Source organism: Camelus ferus, chromosome 11, assembly GCF_009834535.1.
Source record: "Camelus ferus isolate YT-003-E chromosome 11, BCGSAC_Cfer_1.0, whole genome shotgun sequence".
Classification (NCBI taxonomy): Eukaryota; Metazoa; Chordata; class Mammalia; order Artiodactyla; family Camelidae; genus Camelus; species Camelus ferus.
The window spans coordinates 41,497,137-41,520,642 of record NC_045706.1 but is presented as its reverse complement, the minus strand read 5'-3'; the positions used below and the strand labels follow the sequence as shown (position 1 = coordinate 41,520,642).

Genomic DNA, 23,506 nt, shown 5'->3' with positions numbered 1-23,506 from the left:
ATTTTTCTGATGAGGGAAGTACCTTGTCTAAGGTCACATCTCTGGTGAATGGTAGAGCTGGGATTTGAACCCAGATTTTCTGACCCCAGAGCTGGTGCTGAAACTATTCATGATATTTTTTCACACATATTAAATATAACGATATACTGTAGTTGGTATATATGAAATAGACATACAGACAAGATTTTTAATTTGTATACATCAAGGAGATATCACTGACGTAAGCAGACTAAGTTAATCTGAAGGCGTGCAGATGGTCCAGTCCATCTGTGTGAAACATACATGACATTGCTAATAAGTCTGTGATGATAAAAGTAGCAGATAAATAAATATCCTTTACCATCTGTCCAGGGTGCAGGGGAAGAGCATGAAAGTGCTTCTTAAAATGGGGGACACTTATCTGAGCTACAAGACTTGATAATGCCCTGTACGTGCATCTCAAGTTCAAATCCAACTGCACAGTAAGCTCAAGTAAATCAGAAATAAGAAACGGTATTAGTCAAAGAGCTGATGTTTTCGTGCGTTCTTCTTTTTATCATTCACTACTCACTTGTGCCAGGGGAATTCAGAGGAATTTAGAAAGGGCTGTTGGAATACAAGAGGAGGAGCGATGAACTTTGACAAAAGTTCAGAGGCTTCACACAGGTATGGGAACTGGAATTTAAAGGACACCTTCAGGCTCACCAGTGCAAAAGGCCAAGAGAAGAGCAACTCAGCGGGAATAGCATAAGCAAAGAAAAGGAAGCATGTAAGGCAGATCACTGGTGGTTTTAAAGCCAGAATGTGACAGAAATTACTAGAACAAAATAAAGGACTGATCAAGCCAATAAGAGATTGGAGGCAGGGAGACCATTCTGGAAACTGCAGCTTAATGCAGATAAGAAATAAAAAGTCAGAAAACACTCAGGGATCACATTTAATGATGCAAGTAACAGCTATGTACTTTAAATGCATCAATATAGAGAGAAAATAAAATCATTTCTCTGACCTATACTAAATAATGTTAATTTGGGGTATTAGTACCATGTAAATAAAAACACAGATAAAACAGATTTGGACAAAATGAAGACAATGGTAATTAACCAGAGTTTATAAAAACAAACATTTTATTGAGAAAAAGGAAATAATATATATGCTATATTTGCCTAAAGATACTCTATTCTGTGCAGACAGGTAAGAAAATAGAGGAAACTGGGTGGATGGAGGTGCTAGGGAGCAAAACCTTTCAATGTAGAAGCATTCCATTGTTTTGCTTTTTTAAAAAACGTGAATAGACTGCCTATTTGAGAAAATAAAATAAATGGAAAAAGAAAATAGAGTAAGGGTAACACATCTGTAACGGTGCCATGGCAAGAGACAGTTATAGTTAACCTAAGTATTTATACTTACTGTAAGTTGTAGTAATTAAAATCATGATACTGCCAAGTATTTATTACAAAGGTGAACAATTAACTACCTTGGAACAAGGGAGCCATAGTTTAGCTTAGAAACTCAAAGCTAAATGAAGGTGAATTCACAGCAGGAAAATTTCTAATAGCAAAAATCAGAGAGTAAAAATTGCCCTGCTGATTCCTGAAAAGCAGAGAGAATGTTAAAGTCTCAGAGGCATATAGATGGTTTAGAAGACCCAGACATAAACGATAGAGAAGACTTAAAGGTACTGAAAAAGAGACAACAGGCCCCAAGTGGAGTCACTTGCTCTAAGATCCAAGTCAGCAAACTAAGACTATCCCTAACCTGACTGCGGTTTCCGCCTCTCCTAGCGATACAACCTCAGCCAGTCAGTCTGGACGTTCCTGGCCAACACTAGGGAGGTAAGCTGACTGATAGATCCCTGCCTTGACCGACTGACTGACATAATCCTTTCTTTGACTTCCTTGTCCCTCCTTCTTTCTGCCTTTAAAAATCTTTCTTTTTCTACAGCTCTTCAAATTTTCTTTCTACTTTGTAGATGGGATGCTGTCTGATTCAGGAATTGCTGAATAAAGAAAACTTGATCTTTAAATTTACTCAGTTGGATTTTGTTTTTTAACTCATTAAGTGGCAGTGATAGGACTGCAGGAGATTTCAACAGCTTTGGGGACAAATGAGAAACACAGGTGTGGCACCCGCAAACCCTTTCGAGTTCTCTGTCTCTCTCACTGTGTCTGAGGGCTGTAGGTAATCTCCTCTTGGTTCTGAGCTCTGCTTTCTTTGCAGGGAGCTCCCAATCTAACTGGCTTTCCAGTACAGGGCAGGTCAGCTTGAGCTGGCAGACAATTCTGCCTGGAGCCCAAGCCCCTAGCCTTTATTTCAGACCACGATTCTCATTTAATTGGTGGAAAACCCAGGCTTTGATTCTGTCCCAAGACCCATGTGGGAACTGTTAGTTCCCATTTGTTGAGGACTTCTGGTTCAGTCCTTTCCCAGGCCAATGTTCCATGCTGGGAATTGTTGGCGGTATACAAAGGGCCTTTTCTGGGCCAGGACACAGCATCTCTTGGTTACTGATGAAGTGTACACATTTGTTTGTCTTGTTTTGTGTAGATAAAGGCTATTGCTAACAGGAATGTCAGAAGCCAAAAGGCTTCAAAAATTGGTGAGTGCAGGTGGCACACTTAAAAAGCTGTTAAAGCACTAGCCGCCTAACACAAAGGCTCCTGTGTTAGGCCACAGAGCAGGTTAGATTGACACTAGGTCACCCACCAACGTCAAAAAGATTTCTTTGCAACAAGGTTCACTTTGTAAAACACCACAGAATCCCAAAACCTGTGGCACATCCTTCTTAGGTATTAACCTGGCTCCAAGCCACAAATAGCTTGGCTAAAAAAAATGGGATTCTTAAAACCCGAAGAGTTAAGTGTGCTATCTGCCAGTACACCTGTTTGTTTTATGTCTAAGAACTATGATCCTGGAAGCTACAGATATCTACAAAAATGGCCAAGTCTTACTAAAGACAACACAGAATTACAATGGCCATTATGAAGAACATTCCAAATAGATAACATTATTTAAGAAATTGTACTTAAAAGCAAGGGCTCCTAAATCAAACAGAATGGGACACCTATTTTAATTGGCATGCAGACGCCTCCAAACGGCTTCAAAATTCCAAAACAGATTCATTGAAAGATTCATTGCAAAAAGGCTAATGAAAAATTAAAGACACCAGAGGTACCTAAACAAGGGACTATGAGACTGATGTGACTCCTCCTGCTCCCCTCTACCCTCCTTTGTTTGAGCACTTGTTCTAGTAATCCTGTCTCAAATGTCTCCACTCTGAAGAGACTTCAAGACTAAACAGAAGTCTGCCAAATTAGTGGTCTTATAGACCCTCGTATCTACTGTCAAAGGGAGAGCCCCTCTATGGGACCCTCCCAGAGTTGTTGAGACTCTGAGGAATTTTCTGGTAAACTGCTACATTATTCTCCTAAATAGCTAAGGGAAACTAAATTAAAATTAATGAAAAACTGCCAAATTCTGGCCAATACTGAGCTACATCCACTTCCTTAAACCCCACTTGGGGTCTGCATATGGCATCCAGGAAAACTGGCAGGAGCTGGTTAAAGGTGAGAATTCTTACCAGAGTCAGCGCTCCTGGGGCTCTGTCTGTAGAGCCCAATAAAGAGAGGAAAATAAAATATCTTTTGCACCCTCTTGGGGAGCACCTCTGAAATCCATGAGGTTGTTCACTACCGCCAGAAACATTTACTGTTTGTCCCTACTGTACACTAGGTTAAAAGAATTTTTTAAAGTAGCCCTCTAGTCAGAAGTTGGTCAGAAATTGGAAGCTTATATTCAGAGCCTGATAGGAATTCTTTTTAGGCCTCTTCCCTTAAGTCAAAAACTCAGAGGGAAAGAAAAACCCTCTTAAGCCTTTGTGAAAGGGATTTACTAAAACACAGAAATCTTTTGATTTCCATCTTAGAAATCTTTTGATTTCCATCTTAGAAATCTTCTGATTTTCATCTTAGAAATCTTCTCCCTGATTTTATATATATATATATATATATATATATATATATATATATATATATATATATATATATATATAATTTTTTAAAGCAAATTAAGAATAATGTAGTTGGATGGGTGGATCAAACTATGATGTTGTTTAGGTTGCAACCCAATTCTTTAAGGAATTCAGAGCAACTGTATCTCACAAATCTTTGCAAAACTAGAAATACAGCTCTAGAGGTAGTTCAAAATCCACCTACGCCTTTTTCCAATCCTCAGACCTCCCCTATTTATCCCAAAAGGCTTATAAGCATTGTAGAAATTCTACCCTTAGGAAACCAAAGTCCTTGGAGAAACTTGCGTTCTTTCCCTGTACCTCCGAGATGTAAATATTCTACAAACTTCAGGGAGGTAATTCTTATCAGAAGGTAAACAAAAGGGAAACAGTCATTGAAACAAAGGTAGATAAAAAATCTTTTAAGTGGCTTCCCCACAAATGCTTTAACCATCTGAGTAGGTAAACTTAACTTACTCCATCTACCAGAAAAACAACTTAAATCCAACTTCTTTCATAACTAATGAATTCTGTATTATTGTACCTGATTCATGGCAGTGATTTAAAAATGAAATCCAAAAGGTCTCTGTTTGAGACTATTTATGTGTGCCTACATATGTGTTGCAGATGTATGGTATTTTCCACCTTCAGATGTTACTGCCAAAATTAATTTGTAAAAAACCTCTATTTAAATGGCTTAACAAATTAAATGCTCATATAAAATAAGTAAATTAAATCCAGTAGTCCTCCTTTATCTGCGGTTTTACTTTCCATGGTTCCAGTTACTCACAATCAACCTCGGTCTGAAAATATTGAATAAAAAGTTCCAGAAATAAGCAAGCCGTAAGTTTTAAACAGTGCACTTCTCTGAGAAGTGTGGTGAAGTGGCCATCTCCCTCCACTCCATCCTGGGATCCCCAGCCATGAACACCATCATGGCTCAACGATCTAGGACCACCTGGAGCAGACGATACTCCTTCTGACGTACCACCAGGTCAGTAGAAGCCTAACACGACGTCGCAATGCCTACGTCATTCCCCTCACTTCATCTCTTCACAAAGGCATTTTATTATCTTACATTATCACAAGAAGAAGTGTTTGAGTCTCCTTGGAAGGCACTATGTCAGATCATCTTCACTACCCGGATGGCAGCTAAACTACAGGACCCTAGGCACACATCTCACAGCTGAAGACGCCTCCACCCGACATCCAGTCCTGCACACCAGCCGGAGACCGAAGACTCAAGCTGACTAGTGAGAGAAGTGACTGAGGTAGACTGCTTCCTCCCAAGACCCGAGATCGAGACTTTATACTTTAAACGAGACTTTATACTTCTCCTTTTCTTTCATTTACTCAGAATTGTACTGGAAAGATAATACCGTCACCTGTATCCCAAGGCCACTGCTAAGAGGGGGTAACCTCTGGCATTTAGAACTTATTTCGTTAGATTTACTTTCTAAAGGCACTGAACACTTAACAAACTAGTAGCTTGAGTGGGCAAATGCAACAGCCCCTGCGAATGAAGCCCCGAACAGAGCCACTTCAGTGGAAGTAGTTTGTGCCCTGACAGCATTTATCTCTGTCTGTGGTGGCTATCGTTCTCCCTGGGATATGGATGCCTAGATGGCGTGCGCATTAACTGGGCAATGTCTCTTAGGTCTTCTAACTGTGCCCCTAATTATTTACGATCAAACTGAGACACTTCACTGAGCAACTTCCCCTGAATTTACACTGTCGATTTAGAAAAGATTTACCAAGAGGCTTCCATGATTCAGGATTCACATTCCATGGCCGAGCCCTACCCCCATGGTTATGAGTAAATTTATGTCAACCATTATCAGGAACCTCTCCTTAACTCTTGAAAATACTGTAGAATCTACTACTAAGATAACAGACGCCCAACAAACATCCTTAGACTCTCTGACCAGCGTTGTTCTTGACAATGGGATAGCCTCTGACTGTCTTTTAGCTGAGCAAGGAAGTGTCTGTGCTGCGGCCAACACCCCTTGCTGCACCTGGAATAACACTTCTGGGGAAGCTACAAGCCAGTTACATAAGGTCACTGAGCAAAAGCCATTTGGCTTAAAAAAAATGACTCTTTCAGCAAGGGCTTTAACTTATTTAATTTTGGTTGGTTTGAGTCTGGGGGACCACAGATAGTCATAATGATCTCCCTGGTGCATTGCATTCTCTCAAAAGTTTTAAATGCACGTTCACAGCCACTAACCACCAAGCAAATGATCTCCCTAACAGCTAAATGCCAGAAAAGAAATGAAGAAAATGACTGAGCAAACAATTGTGAGCCTGAAGTCATGACCTCTGAATACCACAGAGATGCAACAACAACAAAAAATCATGACCTGTGAATGTCACATAGAGAATAAGTAAAAGCTGTAAGAACTACAGAATCCTGAGAGTGGGACTAACGCCTCAAAATTTTCACATCTCTTGCTCAGGCTGAGTCTGATCAAAAGGAGAGAATTGGACACAACAGTCCCAAAATGGAGTCACTTGTGCTAAACCCCTTGTCAGCAAACCAAGACTTTATTCCTGACCTAACCAGTTTCAGCCTCTCCTAGGAATGTAATCTTAACCAGCCCTATCTAGAATTTCTTGGCCAGCACTAGTGAGGTAATCCACCTGACTGATCAGTGCCTTCTCCCAAAGGAAGGTGACCTTGTCTGAAATAAACCTTTCTTTTGTTTATGAATCCTTTGTCCCACCCTCCTTCTGCTTTTAAAAATCTTTCCTGCAGCTCTTTGGAGCTCCTTTCTATTTGCTAAATAGGATGGCTGCTGATGCATGAATCGTTAAATAAAGCCAATTTGATCTTTAAATTTACTCAGTTGAATTTTGTTTTATAGCAGTGGTGAAATTTACCAGGTATTATTTCTTAATTTAAAAAGCTTAAAAGGAAAAAGAAAGGGTAATTATAAAGAGAAATGAAAAAACTCAGATAAAATCAAACTCACTTGAACTAAAGAGCATGAACTATTGAGTTTAAAACAACTCCAGCCTATTATACACTTTCTATCAAAGGGTCAAGGGCCTTTAAGATTAAAATACATACTGCAAATGTGAGTTTTTCGTGCCTTGCAATAGTTCTACTGTTTGCCTCTTAGCACAGGAAACTTTGGAGGGACCCATCATCTGTTTCAAGTCACCAGCATTTCCAGAATGAGAAGGACTTCGAGGCATGCCGACTTCAACAAAAGCATCATTACAACCTGCAGAGGAGGAGAGAAAAAAGTAAAATCCGATCATCACCTTAAAATCAACAATCACCTGCAGTGGAAACAAATCAGAATCCAACACTATAGAGACATAAATGTAACAATTTTCAGCTGCAGAGAAGACATCTTAAATTCAGGCTGTCTCAAAATCTCAAGATGAACTTTGAAGAAAAGATGCTCATATTTTTGAAAGACTCTTAGGGGATGAAGGAGTTATAAAAAGAAATACTCTACTTGGAAAAAATTATACACACACACACACACACACACACAGAGTAAACTGATGCTTTCCTGCTACACAATTACATTCACTTTAATTGAGGGAGTCCAATGTAATGGGAAAGTGATTCTTTCTGTGGAAAAGTCCTTTTCAGTTTATCACCATGCTCTTTGGAATTTTATTCAAGATAATGTCTTTCTGCATACTAGAGGCAGGATGAATTATGACCAGTTAGCAAAACCAACTTAAAATCACTGCACAGACTTTCTACAATCCCCTTTATCCAAAATGCAGAGCAGAAGGAAAGGTACCTTCTGCAGGATTTGATTTGGGAGACACCTGCTCAGATCCAGTTGTTGGTCTGGAAGGATCACCATGATTCGCACTAAGCACTTTTTCTCCAAGCGGCGAGGTGGATATTGCACCATATTTTATATTTGGAGACTGAAATAATAATAGAAAAAATAACATACAGATATGGTCATAATTCTAAAATTCATTTCAGTGAAAGCTTAAATGTGTCACCTGTGGCTTATCCCTCACAAACAGCACTGATCACATGATTCTAGCTGAAGGGCATTACCTGTGCGTGTCCATTTAAAGAAGCAGAGATTTTTTTGCTTTCTGTCTGCATACTGTTGATATGGACATCAACAGGTGTCAAGCCAGGAGGCGGAGATGGAGCTGTGTGCCCGAAGGTGGGCACTCCAGACAACAAAATATTGGTTAATGTGGCTTGGGCAGTAGATGGAATCATAAGGTGTGGTATAGCAGAAAAACCTACAACATTGCATGAAGGCAAATATTAGACAGGAAAAAAATTCAGAATCAACACGTATTATTTTATCATTTTCAGTAATGACAACAAAAAATGTCATTTTTGTTGCTGCACATTCAGAAGAGAATTCAATTTTGATACCTCTGTTAACAGGTTTAACACATTACTATAAAAACACAAAAATTATGAAAATGGAAGAACACTTTAGAGAATATTTAATCCAAGCTCTTCACTGTGCAGAGGAGGACACTAGCTGGACTCAGCATGTGCATGTGGCTACCAAGCAAATCTGTCAAACTAGAACCTGCATTTCCTCACTGCCGGGTCAGTGACCCTTCCGTGCCTTTGCCACTGCCCCCTGCACATCATGCTCTTATTCCTGATCTGCTTGTCACATTGGAAGATTACATACTACTTTTATGAAAAAACTCACTTCTTTGCTATGCTTCATTTTAGCTAATTTACACACTGGGGAATCTGTCTGGCTACAGTATGCTTTGAACCATAATTTTTCCCTGAGGAAACAGAACCACTCATAAATTTCATTTAAAAACTGATCATGTCTAAGGATACACGCCTTTGGTTATACTTAAATGATACTGACCTGTGGCACTTGAAGTATTCGCAAGTGGGGGTGCCCACAATGTGGGGCTGGGGGTGCCAGAACTCGGACTTTGCAAAGGACTGACTGAGCTATTGAGAGCATTCAAGAGTGAGTTCGGAGAAGTCGAAGTGTTTAGAGACAAGGTGGTGGGTCCCAAAAGACCTGTAATGAATGAATGTGAAGTCAATACACATAAATTTAAAATTTTAAAATACAGATGGCACCAATATTGCCATTTAAAATCACACACACATAATCTGATATTTTCTAAATATAACATATGAGTGATAGACTACCTTCTTTCAAATATTCACATGAAACACTGCATGTGCACAACTCCAGCACAGGACCCAGCTTATCCAGAAGTAGATGGTGATCTGGAAATGGAAGACAGGTGTGCCCGGACCAGGACAGCAGCCCAGTCACTGAGCACCCCCCTGCAGCTCTGGACTCACTTCGACTGCCAGGATGAGCACAGCTCTGCTCCAGTGGAAACCCATTTTTATTTATCTGCATAACTCACTTGTCACCAGCTTCCAAACAACCTCTTTTCAAACCACTTACAATTAGCTGTGGATAGGGGATGTCTGCCTGCGGTGGGATGGCTTCCTTCTGTCCATTTGCAGACGGGCTAGCCTACCTGGAAACGTTTTCGTGTGGATGTCAAAACACATCCATGACTTCTTTGTGGTCCATCCCAACGCATATGAAAACTTTTCTCAGGAAAATAGTATTTGGGGGTTTTTGCTTCTTTTAAGGATTAAATGTTTGATTTAGTAATGAAATTTCCCTTTAGGCATTTCAAATATGTTCTGAAGAGTGAATCTGTATAATAAGTTTCCGGGAATACTTAGAGCATTAAGTATTACAGGATAGGGACAGTCATGAAAACATTTTTAAAAATTAAGTCACTCTGATCTTTTGTCCACTTTTTTCCTCTCTAGTGCAGGAGGAACTCAGTTCCTGCTAAGTCGCCTGACTGGCAATTTCCCAACTCACATGCATTGCAGTGTTACTACGACTCTTCAGATCTCCTCAACTGTAGGAGATTAGGGGCCAAGGTGGGGTAGGAATCTGACTTTACCTGTAATGGTGTCTGGGCAGGGCTATTTGGAATCCTAATCATAGTATAACCGTATTACACTTTCTAAAAGCAAGAATAGCTATTAAAAAATTTAAAGCCTGCTGAAAGTATATTTTTTTTCTGTCTCAAATCAACACTGAATGAGGCAGAATGATTTGTGAGGGTTGTTACATTAACTTTAAATATAATGTGCAAGAAAGTAGTGAACCCAGCATAACGGTAATATAGCAGTGAGCTTCAGCCCGCAAGATGGGAATCTGTAAATGAGGCAACACACATCTACTCTCTCAAGGAACTAAAGCACCGAGATCCTGCTGTCCTTTCATCTTTCTCTTCTTCGCCTTAGATATAAATACAGGTCCGTCTGCTTCCCTTGGTGGCCACAGGCTAGATTTCCTTTGTGGCTGGGCAAGGCAGGCCTCGCCTGTGGGAGTGGGGGTCCTGCCTGCTTTCACCTCCCCTTCTCCCCACCTCTCTTGCAGATTTGCAATTACTTTTTGAAAAGCACACTGGATAATCTTTATCTCTAGGGACTGATGGCAATATTGCAAATGCAAGGGAGAACAAACACATAAATTACAGTCAGTCTGCTCATTTCACTCTCAATGGCATTCTTAATTTAGAAGAACAAACACAGCCACTGAAAATAAAACAGCCAGACCTTGATTATTTATGCTGAAATAAAAAGAATCTGGTTAACAGAAATCCATAGAGTCTAACAAAAAAAATCAAAATGGATTGATTCGAGTTTTGTTGCTTTTCACCTGATCTTAAGAGCCTGAAGAGGGAGAAGTATTGCCTTTAAAATGTAGCCTCTAATGACAGAAAGAAAGGGAACTGGATATGCAATCCCCCAGTGACTAAGAAAGGCTATAATAATAAATTTTATACCTAGTCCAGTGAGTCCGAGGCCTGCTGAAGCTAAGATATCCAGGCTGGGACATGCCAGGCCGGCAGGGCACGATGCTGGGGACGGACTGGTTGCTATGGTAACCCCACTGCTTTCAAGTCCGAGGAGACATTTCCTTGCTTCATACATATTTAAGGCATTTCGCTCAACACTTTTCACAATCACAGACTATGAAAACACATAATGAGAAAGAAAAAGTGACATGCAAGTAGTCCACAATGAACTGGGGAGGAGGATGAGAAATGAATATGGTAATAAGAATTCCACTCAGGCACTGGATTAATGCTGCTTTAAAATCAACTGCAAATTCTAACCCCTTATTTCTGAAGCTCAGTCCTTTTGGTAAGGCCATGAAATGTTAGTCACCATTTGCTGGGTGTGGCCTGTGTGCCAGGCACTGATGGAAGCTGCACATATATTTCAATTCCTGCCAAACCCTTATGGGGTGGGAATTCTTATTCCTGTTCAGTGAGGTTCAGGGCCTCGCTGCCCACGGTCACGGCGCAGCTGTGGAGGGGCAGTCAGAGGGCTGCAACTTGGGGCCGTCCCTCAGCCCATTCTTTTTTTTCTCGTTCACATCCTCTTGCTTTTACACGAAAGCTCCCCTCCCCCTGCACCTCGTCTTTCCAAAACAAATCCAACTTGTCACCATATATAGACTGCACAGTAACAGTCACATTTGACATTTACAGTCTACTAGTTAACTAACGGACCCTGAGGTGCCACTATTTCTCGATGACAGATCTGTGGCAAAGCTTGTGGTAAAATTCATTTCCAGACAATAAATCATTTTTTTTTCCTCAATGGACCCATCTGCAGAACTGAAAATGTGCACCCAAGGGGGAAAGCCTCCAATGAACAATGAAGAAAACGTGTGGCTGAGAAAGCAGTGAGGGCAGTGGTCAGCCTCAGGGCCAGCGAGGCAGCATCACACGGCCCTGGGGCCACTCAAGCTCTCAGAGCTCTCACAACCTGTTCTCCCCTGACCCCGGCTCACTTCTCACTCAAATCTAGAAATCTTCCTATGCCTGTGCATCTCTACATGCCCAAGTCCTCAGAGGTCCCTTCTGTCTGTATCCTTCAGTCCTGGTACCTACAGTGACTCCAGTCAGCGCAGATTAGTCAAGCGTAAAGCTCCACGGTTCATAAAATTAGTATCCTATTCTCTAACGTGCAACTCAGTATGTCAAGTTCATTTAGAAGCAATCCTATTTTTTCCTTTATGGTTTTCTTCTGAGGAAGGCGTGTTTGCTTTTCTTAAGTTGGCCACCAAACACCACATTATTTACACATATACAAAATTGTATACAGTAATGCATCTTACATGTATACCATAGGCAGCTATGATAAAATTCACAGTTTAGAAATTTAAAAAATGGGAGTTACAATTGTTTGGTGTTTTACCAACTATAATAAAATGTATACATGAATGTTATCATGTAGTACATGTTATTCCACAACTTGCTTTTCTTTTCTTTTTTTTTTTTTTTTTAACACCGTCCTTGTCCTTTGATTTCTGATACAAAGCTTCATCAGCATGTCTAACTAGAAGCAGAACTGCTGGGGGCGGGTGGGAAGCCGGTCCGCTTTTCCAGCATGATCAGATGGTTACAAATGGCTCTTCAAAGTGGCTGTGCCAATGTACACGATTCAAAGTAGGAACATTCCTCTTTCCTCACATGTTCACTAGTACTTGATATCATCATAATTATCCCATTAAATTTGGGCAGTACATGTAATTAATGAAATTTTGCAACATCTTAGAGGAGAAATTCCAAGAAGGCTGAACTGGGGACATGTCATTATGTAAAATATTTATGAAGGAGAATCGGCACCTAATCTTTGAATCTCCCAGCGGCTCACAAACAGTAAGTACCTAGGTATTTGCTGAACTGCATCGGGTATGTACATGTATACTGACACACAGAACGTAACGTTTACTTAGCCTTATCAACTCTCTGGCAGCTTAGTAAACCTTCAAGTTACCAGATGGCAAGTTAATAAAAAAAGTTTTCTCTTTCCTTCTCATATATAATAAAAATAGTCACAAATGGACTCCAAAAACCAACACATAGATAAAATGATCATAATGAATGTTGTTACAAATCTGTATCTATATAAAATAACTAAGTATAACACATAATGATGGATATTATATAGAATATTTAGTTTCATGTATAGGCAAATACACACTTAAATGAAAATAAAACTATACAGAATGTGATATGATATGCGGTTCTCTTTGGGTCCAGACTCTGAACCCACCTTGCTCGGCTGTTTTGGCTTTGGTTTAATACTGATGAAGACATCGAGCTGCTCCATCAACTGAGCAATGAACTGTGGATCGACTTCAATTTCTTCCTTCATATCAAACATCAGCACAAGAGGAAGACAACCCTAGGAAACATCATGAGAGAAAGTGTGGGAGGTTAAAAGGTTACTCATTTAAACATCCAATAATGTAACATGCCTACAAAGAATGCAGTATCTTATGGATTAAGAAGTAAGCCAAAATATTAAAGCTAAGTTACATACCTTCACACAGCTTAGAATGCTGGTGTGGAAATAATGTTGAGGGGTGGAAACTATTTTTTGGATGACAAAAATACACATCTTATGTTTCTGTTTCTGGCTCTGAACTTTTAACCTACTCTCCACCTTGGAAAATTCCTCCACTCTCTGACTTTGGTTTTGTTAGTAATGCCAGAAACTAGTTTCTCAACCACATCAAGGGTACCAATACTGTGCCCTGGCTCAAAGACTCGCAGCAGTGGCTTTTTATCGCCTCCTGAATGGAATCTAAACATGTGTCAGCATTTTAAAATCTCCACATCTCAGCCCAGCTTTGCTTGTGCAATCATGGGCCTACATGTGTACACATCCGCCCCTTCCTCCAGACTAGACCACCCTCTTGACTATCTTTTAAAGAAATGCTGTCCATCGGGGTCTTTACTTATCGAAAGTATTGGGGTACCTCTCTTCTGATGCAGCTCAAACCTTACCTCCTTCCTGGAGTAAACTGCTACCATTATCCCTTCTTTAAACTATCTCACTTCTTAGCACCACAGAGTTCAGCACTGTTTTTTTTTATCTCTGATGCTTTCTTTCTGTCCCCTCATCTACTAAGTATAGGAACCACAACCCATACATTTTTTTTTTGATGCACAGGATACTCAGTGCTGGCCCACTGACTGACGGGTCTGCATGTTAAGTCTCAGAAGTCACCATCAAACATACTAGAACTAAAATGAAATCACTGTGTTCCGTTTCTCCTCTGGATAAGTGATGTTTGTAAGGACATTGCTATAAAAAAAAAGTGATGGCATTTAAAACATAAGTTAAAGCCTTTTAATTTACCCTTTCCTCACGTCTTTCAAGATTGTGCAATAATAATACTGCATCTCACTGCACACCCATATTTTGGCTGGTATTATCAAAGTATGAATATGAACTCATTACTGCACAGAATGCTTGAAAGTTCACTGAGCTCAGAATAAGATCTAAAGAACTTGAACAGTGCAAAAAAATGTGAAGAATAATCATAATAATCTTTGGATACAAAAACGCTATCTAATTAGTAGCATATTAAAAATAGCCTAACTCAGCTTGGCTACAAAAAATCATGCACAAAATTAATTTCTTAAAATTAGTGTATTATAACCTTTATTGATTATAACAGATTGTCGTCTGTCAGAAGAATTGGATCAACAATACAAATTTGGATTTTCTTTAAGTTTCTCAAAAACTAATTCTGTAAGTTAATAAAAGCAAAGGTCACACCTGAAGCTTACGGATTCAAATGTCACTAAAGGTCTAACTTGAACAGGAGAATACAATGGTGTTTATAATAAGAAAACTTGTGAGTCCAGAGTATGTCAGTCCATTTTGTTACTATATATCAACCTACACACTGAGTTTTTAAATGAATATAGGAAGGAAAGAAAAATTGCAAATTATAAGTTGGAAGCAGTAGTACATTATATAACTGCTATTTTTCTTCAATGCACGACACTCAAATTCATGGCTTAAATAGCATTTTTTAAATTGTTTCAGAGATTTATGAAATATTCAAAGTTTCATGCTACCAAAATTTATGTCTTTGAGGGTAAAATTTTAAATGTATTTTCAAAAGGTATAAAACAGACGCATTATGCTGTACACCAGAAATTAACACATCGTAAACTGACTATACGTCAATAAAAAATTAAAAAAATTTTTAATGTATTTTTTAACTTTTCTGTTTAAACAGAAGACTTTCTTTATCAAAGCAAACTAATACATCAGATAAAAATAATCACCTTTCACAAAATACAGCCAATTCTTTCACTGTAACCTCTTCCATGTTTAGTCTAAGTTTAAAAAAACAAAGACTGCAAGGAAATTACTCACCTAGCTAATGAAATTAAGTCTGTGAGGCACTATATACCTTATTCTTTTATTTCCTTTTACCAAGACACTTCCTTATTTGACCAGGATTCCAAAGTGCTTCTATAAATACCACACTGGTACAATATGTGCAGCAACATATCTTTTTTTTTTTTTTTTACCTCTCTGGGTACAGTGTAACATTAATTTCAGTAAACCTACCATGAGATATTGCCTTGCAAGACAGACAGACTCAATGGTGCCCTGGAGGTAGACGGTGGATTTCTTTTGTGGATTACTGGGATCAGGAAAGTGGATCTGAGCACCCGTTCTCTGCATGATATGTTTGATGTTGCTTCCATTTCGACCCATCATAAAGAGATGATGTTGAGCTGCAATATCTAGCTGTGTGCTCACGGGGATGGCGGATGCCAAGCTCCCAGCAAGATGTTCCAACAGCATGGCAGTTCCTTCCTAGGAGGAAGGGCGGGAGAGAAATAATCCTATACAGTAACTGTCCACACAAAGGGAAAGAGTCTATTGCACTTCTGACAGCTATGGAAAAATTCAACACGTTCTAAAAACCAGAATGTAATAAGAGAAAAAAATTCTGGGAAACAAATTCATCTAAAATCCTTTAAAAAATAAAACTTTCATGATCTATACACCTACAATGTTCAGAATTATCAAAACCACTTGCCTTCACAGCACTTGTGTTATTCTGAGACCCTCGTACTATCACAGTAGCACCATACACGCGGGACCGCTGTTTAAATGACACTGAAATGTTGTACGTTTGTGATATGTGCTGAATAGAGGGGGAATTAGGATCGGGCACTGGTTGAAGAATTCCAGCAATCGGTAGCTCAAACATCAGCACCAAAGGAAGCAGCTCCTGAAAATAAATTATGAGAACCCAGATCAGACAGTTAAATCGCTGGACATTTAGAGATGTGTATAATTCATTCATTCTTTTCTAAAGATGGAATCTTAAAGCATAAGGCTTTTATTACAGCCATAAACTTAGACAGACGGTATAAAGTTTTTTAAATGAAAGGAGCCTTTGGTGAAACCTGAGACTATGTAACCTGGACTGCCTGTGGCGTTTTTCCTCAGGAATCTTTTTGATCATTTCAAAATCATCAGAGAAACCAAGTCAGATAAAATCCAGAATGAGTCGAAGAAACATCTTCAATACATTAAAACAATTTCTGTCACTATTTCCTACATATTGAACATATGACCTGGATATAGATTGATAAACTATGGTATTTTTATTGCCTTACAATGCAAGCATCGCGGACACTGATTTACAGTCCATAAAGTAATAAATAGTTACCCGAATTCTAACTCGGGCAGATTCTACTCCTGCCGGTTGTCCTGCTATAGATACCTACAAAAATAAGAAAACAAAGAGTCAGATTTATTGTAATTGGACCCACATCTGTTTTTCCAGTTATCTACATCCTCGCTACTCAAAGTGTTGTCCAGGAAAGGAAACAGCAGGGCCTTTATCTGGGAGCTCGTTAAAAGTGAAGGATCTCAGGCACCAACCCAGACCTACTTGATCAGAATTTGTATTTTAACATTCGTGTCCGGTGATCTACATCACCTCCTGGACTTACCTAAAACATCACAGGCCCCAGCAGGCCATCCTGCCCCCTTCATAATTTCTCCTGTTCACTGCATGTTCTCCCTTTGGTTCAAACTCTCTGCATACGAGATGGACATCAACGTGCAGTGATGCTGCTGCGCTAAGTTCTCAAGATAATGAACTACTCCCATGCTGCCTGGCAAAAAACCGTTGCTCCAGCAGCCCTCCCCTGGGAGCTCCTGGGCCTTCCTATGTTGCATCCACTAAAGAACTACTCTCGGCATTAGGGGAAGGGGTGGGGCTCCAGGACACTGCTCTCGTGAGCCATGCCCAAGCCACACCAGCTGTCACATATTCTGATTACTGCCCTCGCTTCATCCATGGCTTTCTATCCAGTTCCTCATGTACGTGCCCACTGTCACCATCAGTCCCCCCCAGAGAACACTATCTTACTCATCTTCGTGGCTGACCTAATTCCTAGTAGTGTGATTAGATCAGGAGAGAAAACTTCTAAATGGCACAAATAATACCACCTGTTCTTCAAGTACTAAAAGCCTTTTCATGTAGACAGGTGAGTTCCACTTATTTTCAACCACAAGAACTGGAAAAAAATGTGTATAAACTAAAGAGAGACACAATTTAAGTCAACCTGAGGAAGTCGGACACTCATTCACTGTCTCTCAGAATGTGATGTGCCGTAGCCAGGAGGACCGCTTGTGCGATGCACAATCCCAGAAAAACATAGGAGCTGGGACCAGGCAAGCTTGCAGGTCCTCTCCTAACTCACAGGCCTTCTGAGCCTTTCCACAGGGGACCGCATTGTATGCTGCCCTGACATCCTTCCCTCTCTTCCGCCACCCATGTAGAGACCAAGAACTTACGGCCCATCTACAACTCATCTCTTTACAAAAGCAGAGCACCTCCGGTCTCCTTAGAGGAGGACACACAGTCTATCCATGTGCTGTCTCCGTGGTTACTCTTTTGCTCTCCTCTCCCAAAAGAAGACATGCATACAGAAAAATCAAGCTTTAATTTGTCCCGTAAAAGTTCATGTGAAAAGACAAAGCACCTGGTTGCTTTTTTCTGCTTGGTTATTCCTGTTGGAATCTGGAAAGTGGATGTGGCATCCTGTTTCTTCCATCACCTTTTTAATATTGTTGCCACCTTTGCCAATGACATGAGAATGTTCTGTATGTGAAACATCCATCTTCAAGGTAACCCGATTGCTCTACATGGAAATAATGTATTATTTCTTGATGCATGAAAAAGGAAAGAACAATTCCTTCAAACACCTTTCCCCCAAGGGAACTGTATTAACAAAGTGACCCAGTAGGAGATCTTACAGATTTCTTAATGAGATAATCTTAATCTATGAATGTTCAATTTCTATCTATTTCTCTTTGGCTAATAAAAAAGAAATTCTCAGGGTTTTTTTTTTTAAGTTTATCTTTTTATTTATTTTTTGTTGTTGGGGGGAATTAGGCTTGTTTGTTTAATGGAGGTACGGGGGATTGAACCCAGGACCTCATGCATGCTAGGCAAGCACTCTACCACTGCACTATGCCCTTCCACTATACACCTATCAAAACTCATCAAATTGTACATCTGAAATATGTGTAGTTTACTGTACAGGAGTCATACCACAAGGAAGGTGTTAAAAAATTCTCATTTAAAGACAAACTTGTCAGAAGAAATAGACAGATACATTCTTTACCAAGACAATGTTTTAGAAAGTGGCAGTTACGTAATTCAGATACAATTACAAATAAATAACTCATTTTTTCTTTAATAGGCCTTATTCATGAAACATAATTCAAATAACTAGAAACATATGAAAACAATTACAAGGCTGAGTATGTATGTTACTAGGACTATTGAACAATGAGAGAAAACTAGAAGTAAAAATAAAACTCAGAATGGAATAAAAAAAAGTATTTACAAATGTTTCCACAACTTCTCTGTCACTGTATGTCAAATTTGACAAAGGAGATGTAGTATTCTTGCTGGTAGGAAATGTGATGAAGGGACCACCAAGTACAGAACTCCAGGGTAAATGGCTTGAGTAAACCAATACAGAGTGTCAGATTAGTTATATTAAAGCAAAATGTAAAATTCTAAGGCTTCATAAATAATTATGAATTATGATTATGAATCAATTACAAAATTGATATTGAAATTCTTCAGTCCTTAGAAAGTAAAATTAAAAAGTCAAAATACAGCAAGATGTTAAAAATATCAATAGTGTTACATCTTCTGAATTCTTAAATTTTAAACTTATATCCATGAAATATTTTAGTTTTTAAACAGTTTTTAGTTTAACCTCTAAAATTGAAAAAAAAAGAAAAAGATATCCTTTTTAGAGAGAAAATTCTAAAATATTTAATAATTATAAGGTGAATCATTCTTAAAAATAAAAAACAACAGGAACAACAAAAAGGAACAAGAAAAGAAAGAGGAAGAGATCAGAAACCATCTCAGTAAATACTAGGTGGCAAAACATAGTGGTTAAGAACCAGACATCACCTCCCCACCCATCAGCTACTGGATCCCGGGCAAATTCCCCAACATCTATCTCTGTGCTGAGTTAAGGTATGAGGATTAAACAAATTAATATTTGTAAAGTGCATAGCTCAGTGCCTGGCATATAGTAAGTGATTTAGAAGTGTTTATTAAAATAAATTCTCACAAATAAGTACACAGTTTTACATACTTTAATTTCCCTATTGTCTCTCTCTACATATACTTGCACTGAGAGGAACATACAGGACAAAGTGTCAAGTTTCATGCCATCTCTCACACAGCCATACAGATTCCTTTGGTTTTCCACTGGCATCATGAAGGCAAATATGCTAATTCTTGAGATCTTTATTACTTGCCCTATACCAATCGGGGTCGATGACTTTCTGAAGATGGCATATATGTACGTATGTGCATACATATATACATACATACATATACATATACAGAGAGAGAGAATATATTATTCAATTACCCAGTATGAGAGAACCTATTCACATTTTAAACAGAACTTTACATCCATTGTAGAATCACACGTGCTTATTTTAAAACCCACCATTACTTTCTCCTGGTTTTTCTTCTCCAAATGATTCTTTCATAACAGCATGAAGTAGCCCTTGCAGAGACAAGGTTCTGACATCTGAGTGTCCTTAACATTCACTTACTTTTGTGTCTAAGACAGACATGATCATTTCCTTGGCTTCCTTAACATCTTCTTTCTTTCCAGAAACCTTAATATGGGGATCTACAAGAAATTAGAAACAAAGGGCTCATAAGAAACCCCCAAACTCTGTTTTAAAACTGATGCTACAATATAAGAAAAGTGATGCCATAATAAACCCGGTGCTTGGTTTATTCTAGGTGTATTGTCATTGTGCTAAAAACAGGAATATGAAAAATACCCAAACCGTGCATTTATCTACGTTTTATTACTTCTAAACACTAGCTAACCCAACTTTAAATTTAATTGCAAAATAAGAATACCATGTGATTATTTTTTAAACAAGGGAGGAGTCTAAGCATTCAACTTATTAATTCATCTCTTGCTACATTCCAGGCCCTGATCTAAGCCTTTAAATGCACTGACTCATTTAATCTACACACGGTTTTATGAGGTTACTTGCAGAGGAAACTAAGGCACAGAACAGTTTACTAACTTGCCCAGAAAACTGTTCAGGGCTTATTATAATCCAGTGATTTCTAACTCTGGATCCATACTTTAAACTATGTGATAATTTAGAAGATATTTTATGGATCAAGGTTAATAGAAAAAAACTTAATCTTCACTCAGTAATATTTAATATTTATTCAGAATTAGTATCAAGTGACTAAATACATGCTATATCTAAATACTACTCAGCCATAAAAACAGAATGAAATAATGCTGTTTGCAGCAACATGGATGGCCCTGGAGATTGTCATTCTAAGTGAAGTAAGCCAGAAAGAGAAAGAAAAATACCATATGATATCACTCATATGTGGAATCTTAAGAAAAAAAAAAGGACACTATGAACTCATCTACAAAACAGGAACAGACTCACAGACATAGTAAAAAATCTTATGGTTACCGGGGGAGAAAGGGGATGAGAAGGGACAAATTTGGGAGTTTGAGATTTGCAAATATTAACGACTATATATAAAAATAGATAGAAAATAAATTTCTTCTGTATAGCACAGGGATCTATAGTCAATATCTTGTAACAGCTTTTAGTGAAAAAGGATATGAAAACGAACATATGTATGTATATATATGACTAAAACATTATGCTGTACACCAGGAATTGACACATTGTAACTGATTATACTTCAATTAAAAAAAATTTATATATATGCACTATGTCTATTGTTTACTGCTGCCAGGGAATATTATACAGTCAAGCATTCACTCATTCTGCAAATATTTTCTGAACCTCTACCATGTGCTGGGCACTATTCCAGGGGCTGGGAGATACATCAGTAATGAAAAAGCAAAGAAGGACTCTGTCCACATGGAGCTTGCAGTCTTGTGCAGGGAGGCAAAAAGAAATCAAATAAACAAATTACCTACTATATCAGAACATAACTATTATGAAAAAAAAGAAAAAGGAGAACAGGACAAAGGATCAGGAAGACCAGCTATGGGAAGGGGCATTAGGCTTCACTAAGAAGTAAGGCATAGGGGAGGCGAGGCAGTTGGCTGAGCTAGGATCTTCCAGGTGCGGGGAGACATCGGAGCTGAAGCTCTTGAGGTGAGGGGACATGCCTCTTGGATTCTCTCTTTAATCAGGTTTTCAAGTCTCTTCAGCAGTCTGGGTGTTCTGTTACCCTACCATCCTGGAGTAAGCGGAAAGTTCTACACCATTAGCTTTAGTGATAAAGCTGAATAACAGAAAATTTACCATCATCACAGTCATTAATAATGCCAATCTTACTGACTGCCTACAACACACTGCCTTCTCTGCTAAGTATACTTCATACACTTAGGTCAACAACAGAGTTAGCTAATGTTTGCTGAGCAACTTCCAAATGAGCAAGCAGTTCTGCCCAAGTCCTTCTAAACCACTGATTATCTAAAACAATCTAGTGTAGATTTTGTCAAACTGTGGATACTTCCTGAAACTGATTTACGCTATCCTCCTCCACCCCACAGTCATCAATGCCATTGAAAGAGAGAGAGAAGAATCAAGAGACAGACAGACAGACAGGAATGAAAGACTGGAAGAGGAAGGAAACCATTTTCTAAAGTTACCCACTCTCAGGACCAGGATGGAGCAATCATAGTCAACAACAATACACCATGGAGCTTCAGAGCTCAGGAATGTATCTGGCCTCCTGGGGAGCCCTCCCCGCAGCTGTGTTTAATTTGAGTCGGTGCCATCACCTCCAGCCCCACCCTCTCCCCAGACTGTGTCTCCCAGTGGAGGCTCCTGGCTTGGGCACTTCTCCTTATCCTGTTCTTTAATCCCTCCTCTGACATTTGCCCCGTCAAAGGTACGTTGTGAAGATCAAAGACCTCAAGATTGGTTAAAACTTTCTAAAATGTTTAAATATCAGGTATTATAAGGAGAGGAGCCTAAATAAAAGTAGGGGAAAATTGAGGTTGGACCACCATAAGCTGGGAGAGCCTCCTGTCCACACTGCTTGCTCCTTAATGCATCCTAACAGGAACCGCCCTTTCTGTGTGAGGCTCTGGCCAACTTTAACACACTTACGTAAACAAATATTCTCTTTAGGAATTCCTATCATATCCATTAGGACTCCTCTAGACAATATTTACTCAAGAGCTGTCGACACTCAAAAGTTTGGTCTCAACGATCTTCAACTTTGCTTTGAACCACTGTAGGCTGACTCTGACATAAATGTCTACTAAAAATGCTCATTCCTCCAGCGGGGGTTCACAGCCTGGTGCTTCCCAAAACGTGCCTGTTCATCAGACGCACTTGCAGCACTTGCTAAAACACAGGTTCCTGGGTCTCCAGGACCCAGCAATCAGCATTCTGTTGTTTTCCCAAGTGATTCTTAAATCAAGGGTTGGACACGGTAGATCAAACCACATAAAAAATGTAATTGTAGTCTCTTATGTATTGGCCAAGTATATATAACATAAAATGTTTCTAAAGAAAAAAAAAGTTTTTTCACAAAATAAATTAACAGTAAGTACTGAGTGGTATGATAATCTGAAAACCTATTACTTTGCAGTCTGGATAATCACATTAAAACTCCTATGCATCTTCAGAGGGACAGGAAACCTCAGATCCAATTTAGGAAAGAATTTGATTTTCCACCATCTCTGCGTCAACAGAACAATAAACAAAATAAAAAAGCAAAAGCCTCAATTAAGAAAAAAAGTCTTTCAAAGTGAAAGAGCACCATCTAGTGACCAACAGAATAAACCATCAACGGACACACGCGACAGAAAAGTCGCCAACAGCATGCAGCTGTCTCCAGGACCCAAATCAGGACCCAAGTGATTCTTTAGATAATCAAGTCTTGTAAGTACGGGGAAAAACAAAAATGACAAAATTCTGGCTCAGACTGCTTAAGTGGCCAGTAGTTTGTATTTGTCATTCCCTTTTCCCTCTTGTCAGAAGATATCCACAGGATTGGAGCCCTTATTCCCAGTTGAACTTAATGTGCTCATTCAAACCGCAAAGTACAATTCTCTGCTTTCAATGAGCGTTACAGTTTACCATTCAGGCTTGTCCAGTGTAATACCACAAGGAACTAGGTTTCA

The 23,506-nt window shown here is 39.1% G+C and overlaps 1 protein-coding gene across 5 annotated transcripts in view; it reads right to left on the bottom strand.

Moving 5' to 3' along the window:
- BICC1 (BicC family RNA binding protein 1) overlaps positions 1-23,506 on the bottom strand; it is a 251,650-nt gene that overhangs the window by 22,548 nt on the left and 205,596 nt on the right. For all 5 annotated transcript variants that reach the window (XM_006190993.3, XM_032491440.1, XM_014564592.2 and 2 more), the window contains 11 exons: positions 19,959-20,038; positions 17,846-18,004; positions 16,522-16,575; positions 15,883-16,077; positions 15,405-15,656; positions 13,083-13,214; positions 10,799-10,985; positions 8,824-8,985; positions 8,025-8,221; positions 7,753-7,885; positions 7,059-7,215 (listed from right to left, as the gene is read on the bottom strand). In XM_006190993.3, the coding sequence (XP_006191055.2) occupies positions 7,059-7,215; positions 7,753-7,885; positions 8,025-8,221; positions 8,824-8,985; positions 10,799-10,985; positions 13,083-13,214; positions 15,405-15,656; positions 15,883-16,077; positions 16,522-16,575; positions 17,846-18,004; positions 19,959-20,038 (1,708 nt within the window). The remainder of the gene's footprint in view (positions 1-7,058; positions 7,216-7,752; positions 7,886-8,024; positions 8,222-8,823; positions 8,986-10,798; positions 10,986-13,082; positions 13,215-15,404; positions 15,657-15,882; positions 16,078-16,521; positions 16,576-17,845; positions 18,005-19,958; positions 20,039-23,506) is intronic.